The 8,287-nt window shown below is 36.7% G+C and overlaps 1 protein-coding gene and 1 long non-coding RNA gene across 2 annotated transcripts; both read right to left on the bottom strand.

Moving 5' to 3' along the window:
- Window positions 1-313: 313 nt before the first annotated feature.
- Window positions 314-829, bottom strand: LOC145805996 (exocyst complex component SEC8-like). The gene is made up of 2 exons (XM_082901606.1): window positions 643-829; window positions 314-560 (listed from the first exon to the last, which is right to left on the bottom strand). The coding sequence occupies exons 1-2, from the start codon at window positions 719-721 to the stop codon at window positions 352-354; spliced, it is 288 nt and encodes a 95-aa protein (XP_082757732.1). The 5' UTR covers window positions 722-829; the 3' UTR covers window positions 314-351.
- A 1,847-nt stretch (window positions 830-2,676) lies between these two features.
- Window positions 2,677-4,768, bottom strand: LOC114275435 (uncharacterized). Its single transcript, XR_014348396.1, has 3 exons — window positions 4,460-4,768; window positions 4,169-4,210; window positions 2,677-3,582 (listed from the first exon to the last, which is right to left on the bottom strand). It is a non-coding gene; the product is annotated as an uncharacterized LOC114275435 (long non-coding RNA).
- Window positions 4,769-8,287: the final 3,519 nt, after the last annotated feature.

Here is an 8,287-nt window from a genome sequence, read left to right as displayed (position 1 = left end):
AAAAACTGGGCATCACCTATTGGCATCTAAAATCAACCAACCTGTAACAGACCCGCCCAACACAACCTATAATTCAAATACTAAGAGATTAAAGGACAACAACAACCAATAAGTAATGACAGGATCCACGGAACCTAAGTCCGGATACAATAATTTAAAGAGAAAAGACCGAGGTCGCTATATGCAGCTTCAAGAGTTGCCTGCAGAATCTCACATATAAGCTGTTGGCATTCACTCTGTTATACAAAATTAGAAAAATATAGACTCAATGAGAACTAAATCTATGAACCAATATTTTTAATTAAATGGACAATGTTGAAATTCAGAAAATGAAATTTTTTCAATTGGTCGCTAGATTAGCACCAGAAAGCTAATGACAAATACAATGGCAGACACTACCTGCAAAACTGTCAATGAAAAGCCGATACTGTAGCCTCCAGTATCATGAGATGCATCAGAATCAGGGTTCCAATTTATCTCTGCCATTGACTTTGGTGTGTTCATGTCACTTTGTTGTGAGGATTTTGATTCTAGAAGCTCTCCAACAATAACATGTTTCTCTGAACATTTATATGGTCAAACTTAAATTCAACAAAAGGGAAAAGAATACCCAAAACTAAGTATTACATAATTATATCTCACCGAATATCCGAACAACAGCATCCAAAATCGAATTAAGAAGTTCCTTTGCTACAGCCTGTGCTGTTCCAATGGGAGCCATCACAGGTGAGACAGGGCTGACAGCTAATAGCGTTCCAGCCAATGATATTCCATTCTGTCGCTCTCCAAATAGTAGCTCTGTGAGACACTCATATAACTCAACAAATCAAATTATGTTGCTCTCCAAATTGTAGCTCTGTGAGACACTCATATTCTGTCGCTCTCCAATAGCGTTCCAGCATCCAATGATATTCCAGCCAATTGGCAACTGGTAGCTCTCCAAATGCCCTTTCAAATAATGCGGCCTGACCAATGCCAGCCCTTCAGCAACTAAAGTGCTCTGCATAACCTTTGATCTTGCCAGTGATAATGTCGTGAATTGTGGGACGCAATCTTTGGCTGTTACAAAGGAAAATCAAGGACGTAAAAAGATCATCCTGAAATACAAATCAGATACAAACTTATATTAAGAACACTATAAAAATACATGTGAGACACTCATATATAACTCAACAAATCAAGAATATAATACAAAGAAAATTACACATGCAAACTATATTCACAATGGTAGCCAAATCATGTTTTCTATGATTAGTGAAATATGCAACTCACTGCATGTCTGCCAGGGGGTGGGGATGAAGAAGTAAAAATTGCTTCAATATAAACCAAACGATTAAATACCTATTTGCCCCAATCTATCACAGAAGCTGAAATTGAATGACAAAAATAGGAGTTAAAAATATGTTCCACTGATTAAATACCTATTTACCCCAATCTACCACAGAAGCTGTGGGAGTTACACTTACGGATTCAAGAAATTCATTCACGATAGAGAGAGAGTTTGAGGTTTTAGTTATGTATTCAAACAATTAGTAGCAACTAACTTGCGCATTATTCAGGGGAGCAATAATTCAGAAATCATAAAATCAAGATTCCTTACTTTGATGAAGAATCAAGAAAAGTTCCACACATTTGATTTGAGGGAATAATAATTCAATAATCTTGCAACAATGATAATTTATAATAGAAACTCCAAACATAATGAAAAGAATGTTAACTGAACAATCAAAAGAGATCCACACCCAAAAGTGATTTCACTTTATTGCTCTGCAAATGCCCAACAAAATGCCACTCAATGTCCTCAAGAAGCTGTAAAATGTTCAACAATTTCAATATCAAGCATCTTCTTACTCCACACAATCTCAATTCCAAAACAAACTTCTAGAGAGAGAGAGAGAGAGAGAGAGAACCTGAGGTGCTTTTTCGATGATCTCTTGGACATAGTTCTCGCCGAAACAGCGATGACCAGAGTCGTAGACTTGGCGGATGAGAGAGATGGGCTTGGTTTTGCTCACTGCAACCACCCTCACATCATCGGCTATGCGGCCTGATCTCTCAGAAGCCTGGCGGACTCAGTGGAGCACCGCTCGCAGAGCCGTTGAGGCCGCACCCTTCACGGCGGTAGCAGCCATCATCACCATTCTTTTGATTTCTCTATCTTTTCTGGTGGTTCGGAGTCACTCTCCGATAAATCTATCAACAACAATCATACATCTCACTAAATCGATCACAAATGTGGAATCTCCTTCACCCGATAGAGAGAGAGTTCGAGAGCAGCGCCAAAGCATCGAACAGGGAAAAAGAAATCGAAACAGAGGGAGAGTGGAGAGATAGAAATCGAGGAAATCTTACCTTGCAAGCCGAGCGATGAGGGAGGGTTGTAAGGGGAGGAGTGAGCAGCGTCAGTATGAAGAGGGAAGAAGAAGATCAGAGAGGGCGAGAGAGGTAAAGAGGAAATGGGGAGAAGATGTGGCTGAGAATAGAGTGGGAGAGAGAGAGAGAGAGACGTGGGTAGGTGGAAGGCTGAGGGAGAGATGTTTAAGCGGGAATCACATTGTCCTTTATTATGATCTGTACCATTAATATATTCTTAGAACTGATCTTGGCCATTGGATCAAAATGTATCTCACATACATTTTGATACATTTTTCAAAAACCTTTGTGCCTTATTATATAGACTAGCGTATGCCCGTGCCTGAAGGCACGGTATAAATAATGTTAGGATCAAATTATAATTATAATTTATACAACTACACAATTGAGAAAACTCAATTTGATCAAACTTTATAGACTCACACATATATTCAAATATAAATCCATTGGTAGAAAAGAAATGATTATTAGATAGATAAATCCAATATAAATCCATTGGTATAAATCCATTCTTTTCTTATCAATGGGTGATCAAGGAAGCTTTTTCATTGGGTCCATTTGAGGAGGGTGATTTATAGAAAATTAAAGCAAAAAACATGAGGGGGGTGAGGTAAGGATCATTGAAAGAAAATTAAAAAATCATATACATCTATAAACAGTGGAGTAGAATTTTTTGCAGAGGGGGGTGAGGTAAAACTAAGGCAAGGGGTCGATTCTGACTGATTCGGTTTAATTTAGTCAAGATATATTCAAAAAAAAATACTTTTCACAGCATTGACTCAAAAAACTAAAAACAAAACTCATCATTTCAGTCAATCTAAGGTGATTATAGATTTTATAGCAAAATAAACATTGAAAGTAAGGTAAGGTGATTATAGATTTTATAGCAAAATAAACATTGAAAGTAAGGTACGGGATTTTATTGAAAAAAAGAAAAAAAACAGATGGGCTACCAAAAAAAAAATAGGGGCATGTACATCATATTTAGGAGGGGCATATTGAAAGACATTTCAAAAATCGTACGATTAACATAATTTTCGAGTCATTGAAGGGACACATGTTAGATCCACCACTGTCTATAAACCCTCAAGAAAATTCACTAACGTATACATGTACCTCTGCTTTGGAGTCACTCTCTGCAGGTATTTGTTTTATGTCTCGAGCAATAGAAAAGAAGACCTGCTCCACATTGAGATTTGTTTTTGCACTCTGTTGGGAAGAGATTCAGTAGTATCAGCTCACAGCATCACCTCCGGGGTGAAATGTAAAAGAGATAAGATCTAGGGAATCTAGGGGCACTGGATATTTCCCAGGCCAATGCACACATGTTTAGCATATTAGCATGCCCATAGTAATAAATTCCATCAAAAGGGAAGGCAACCAAAAACACACTGAAGTAGTTCCACTGTGCCCGTGTGATCTAATAAAATTGTGCGAGCTAGCTAGAACTCACGTGCATTCTTGAATCACATATTCTACTACTGACTTACAGTCTCAAAAAAAGCTTTAGTTGGATTCAATTGACTGACTTTAGTTGGATTCAATTCTAAATGCACACATGTCTCACATGCAATGGAGAATTCAAAAATGTTGAGTCCCATAAATAACCACCAAGATTTTTCAGAACGGGCAACGTTTATCTTCATTCTAACAACACGGATACAAAAGAAAATGCATGCATAGATATATACACACATACAGAGGGGAATTTACCTGAGGGAGGAAAGAAGTGAATTGGGGTGGGGGGATAAGAGAAAAGCAAAAAAAAAGTTGGAGAAGAGCCCAATATACTAACCTGCCTCACGCTGAAACACCTCCTGCTTTTCATCATATACATCTGCAAAACAAAAGTTGAACCAAGGATCAAATTCATATATCCAAAGGCTTAGAATGGAAATATTTGAACAAAGCTGAAAGAAAGCAAAACTTCCTCGTCACACTAAATAAGGAACTTGGCAGCCAACACCTCATTTCATGAATGCCTATATTCAAATCAAATCACGTCATGCAATTTGACCCAAATAAGATAATGTGCTAAAATAGCATGTGCTATTTTAGCACATGACAAACAACTAAGTCACTTAACTGTAATCACCGTTCTCCATCAGCTTCATGGCATCTTCAGTCAGCTGGTCAAAGAGTTGTTTTGTTTTTGCGGGCATCTTTTCTTTTTTGTTATTTGAAGTTCCTTTCAGCCTTCTCAAAGCTCGTAAAACCTGTGGAGTGTAAAGTCAACCTCTAATGTGCAGTATAAAAATATAACAGAGAAAATAATGTTCAACAGCGATAACAGACCATTCAACCAAAATAGCAGTTGATATATGATAAATTTCAGATAGTTGGGACAGACAGTGATAATCATTCTGCACACTGAAGAATTTCAATTTCAAATATAAAGCAAGAATTTATATAGCATAAGTTGCTTGCAGGTAATTTTTATAGTTGTTTTACTTGCAATGATTTATATAGCATAAGTTGAAATCCTTTCATTTTTGCTGAAAATATTAGTATGCCAACCCATGAGGGTCAGTTCAAATGGTGAGTTGCCAAATTCCATTCAGTTCTTTATATATATATATATATATAAACACAAAAACACAAAAACAAAAACAAAAAGAAAAATTAATTAGTGCTCTCCTATTTTGACTTCACCAGAGCTTTTGAGTGTTTGATAATTGATTTTTTTAAGTGATGTTTTGATTTTTTATGAAAATAGTGGGAATAATTTGACAAATTGTAATAATTTTTTTGACTATTTTAGCTCTTTTCCGTTTGGGTGGTGTTTAATTCATTATAAACATGATATAAAAAAGAAAAGAAAAAAAGAGAAAATTGTAAGATAAATAAATCATCATTTGCTATTATAAATTAATACTCATTTCATAGAGGTTAACCATTCCATTCTATTTCATTTTCATTTTATTGAACCAAACGGTGCTTAAATCCTTTCAGATATCTAATAGAATGGCTTCAATGGATGTGCCATTGCATTGATAGAACTAACCAATTTCTTGGAATTAAGCTTCACAAAAACTACATAAAAAGACCAAGAATAACTGTCACATTCCTCAATAAATAAATAACTAAATAATAAAAAAAGTAACATTGTATTAATAGAATTGGAGGTAAAGAAAATATAGCGATCCCAGGTTTACCCTTGTTGTATAGTGATCCGGACATGTGTCCGTGGATGTTGGTAGTTGTTTATTATCTTGTTTACATCCTTTCTTACTTTGTATTTGAGTTATAGGATGTGTTGAGCGGGTTTGTTACAGGTTGGTTGAGTTTAGAAACCAAAACTAGTTGCCCAGATTTTTGGCCTGTACGCTCGAGCGGAGGTGTTGGCGCTCGAGCGTAGATTACATCCATCCAGTATCTTGTTGTGCAGTGTTGTGAGCTCGAGCGTAGGGTTGGGAGCTCGAGCGGAGGCCTGGTTCTGCAAAAGTGCTGGGCGAGTGCATTCTGCGCTCGAGCGGGAGGTTGGCCGCTCGAGCGGAAGTCTGTGAGTGGCCGCTCGAGCGGGGTGTTTTACGCTCGAGCGGAAGACTGGGTTTAAATCCCGAAATTGTGACTTTTCAAATCACTTTTTCACTTTCTCTTCTCTCTCTTACTTTTCCAAAATCACCATTGTTGAGCCTCTCACTCTAGACTCTACCTTCTCTCTAGGTTTTGATCTAGTAGGAGTGATTTACTCACCTTTGGCCTTTACAAAAAGGTTGTTGATCGTCGAGGGCTTCATTTTAACCTGAAAATCTCGGGTTTTGGAGCACGTTGGGTTTTGTCGTCTTCTCCTTTGGGACTCCGAAATTGAGGTAGGGATAACCTACTCCTCTCTATGGGTTTTGTCTTTAAATTTTGGTATTTTGAGATGTTGGGCTTGGTTTGGTAATTTTGTGAAAGTTTGGGGCTTTTGTGTAATTTTACAAAAGTTGGGGTTTTATTCATAATAAACCTAGATGCATGTTTGGCATGAAAAGAATGGAATGATTGTTGGATCATTGATGAAAATGGGACCTAAGGGTTGAAATGTTAATTATGGGAATTGACCTAATTACATTGTTTAATTAATTGGGATAATTAATTAAGAAGAATGAAGAAATGAAATGTTGATTGAATATCCATTTGTGCATTTATTTTCTGTTTTAGAAATAACTGCTTTGGGCTATCGGTGGAGGATAGTCGAGATTGTTGTAGACAATGCATGATGATTAGGTAAACGGAAACTAATCAATGGAATGTGTCATGGAACTTGACGGTTGATAGAATACATTAATTGTGTGTATTGTGTGATTGTATATAGAACCAATGTGTTTATATACGTTATGTGTAGAGGAGGAGATAGGGGATGTACTCCGCGGTTTAGGGGAAGATAGGGGATGTACCTCTAAACCGGATAGGTATTGGGAGGAGATAGGGGATGAACTCCGTAGACAGAGCTCATATGCTTGTCTAGAGAAGTGAAGATAGAGCTCATATGCTTATCTTTGTGAAGTGTGGATATAGCTTGTATGCTTATCTGTGGATATTGTTGATATACATATCTGTTGAGAATGTGGGTATAGCTTTTATGCTTATCTGAATGTGAGATATAGTTTTTATACATATCTGTGGAAATGATGATAGAGCTAGCATGCTTATCTGTTGAAAAAGGGAAAATGAAAAGTAATTGGGACTTGTAAGTCGTTGACATAAATATGTAATTTATGTGATTGTATCGGTGTTGACCAACTATCAATTGCTAATGTTTTAGTCATTGTCCATGGTTGGTTTAGTGTATTTCTACTGGGCTGTGGCTCACCCTATATGGGAATATCATTTTCAGGTACAGGAAGCATGCCACCTCCAAGGACATAGCTTGGAAGGCTAGAGGCGGACATAGTGTAGTTGTTTTACTTTTGATGTATTACATGTAACTTCAAGCCAAGGGCTTAATGTGTAAACGAGTTAGTACTCTTTTGTTGAAACCAAGTGTTAACTTGGAAAGCTGTAAGCCCGTAGGGCATTTTGTTTTGATGTTAACATGTAATACTTATGTAATGAAACTCAATGAAATAAAGGAATGTGGTTAGTTTATATGTAAATGCTTGTCTTATTTTGAGGGCGTTACAGAAAAGGATGACCAATTCAACATAACAATTGTCATATCTATTTTAAGGTTAGATGCCAAAGTAGGAACTTATAAGCATATCCTTTGATATAACACCTATTTTAGAAAACCTCTTGGGTTCAATTTTAGGTTGGTTTGGGTGGCCTTTTTCTCTCCACGGCCCTCCATCAAGGCCATACCCACCAAATACAGGGTGACTGTTTTTGCATTTGTCACCATCTCTCTTCCTCCTCATCAACCAAATAGATGAAGAGGAGGATGAAACTCTAAAACCTAAAATCTTGATAATCAGAAAATTAGCAAATATCAGCAACTTAGATTAGTTCATGTGTAGAATCGTTGTCTTGATCATCTTTTCCATTTCTTCTAAAGCATTTCATTATTAGAATTGGAAACCCATTTGCAAAAGGAGATTATTTTTGTCAATATTAGGCCAAGATGAACGATCTTTTCTCGGGTTCGCTCAAAAAGTACACGGACCTCAAGCAACAGACCTACCTTGATGATTTTCAAAAGCAACAACTAATTTAAAAAACTGCAGAAATGTGGGTATCAGTTTTTTTTTTTTCTCTCATAATCATTTTGTCAAACAGTTGGTTCACATGACAAAGCAGTGGTGTTCATACACTTAATGATGATCTTCACCACAACCATATAGACAAACCAGTTCAAGAGCATGAAATAAACCTAGATTGAGAGAAAGAATTGCAGCCCAAATTAATAAAGCATTCTAAAAAACGAAGAAATGAAAATAAACCCCAAATTAAATGACCCACAAAGAACTGAAAATACCAAAAAAGAGGAAGA

Source organism: Camellia sinensis, chromosome 13, assembly GCF_055761805.1.
Source record: "Camellia sinensis isolate YWXY chromosome 13, ASM5576180v1, whole genome shotgun sequence".
Taxonomy (NCBI): domain Eukaryota; kingdom Viridiplantae; phylum Streptophyta; class Magnoliopsida; order Ericales; family Theaceae; genus Camellia; species Camellia sinensis.
This window is presented reverse-complemented; position numbering and strand designations above follow the sequence as displayed.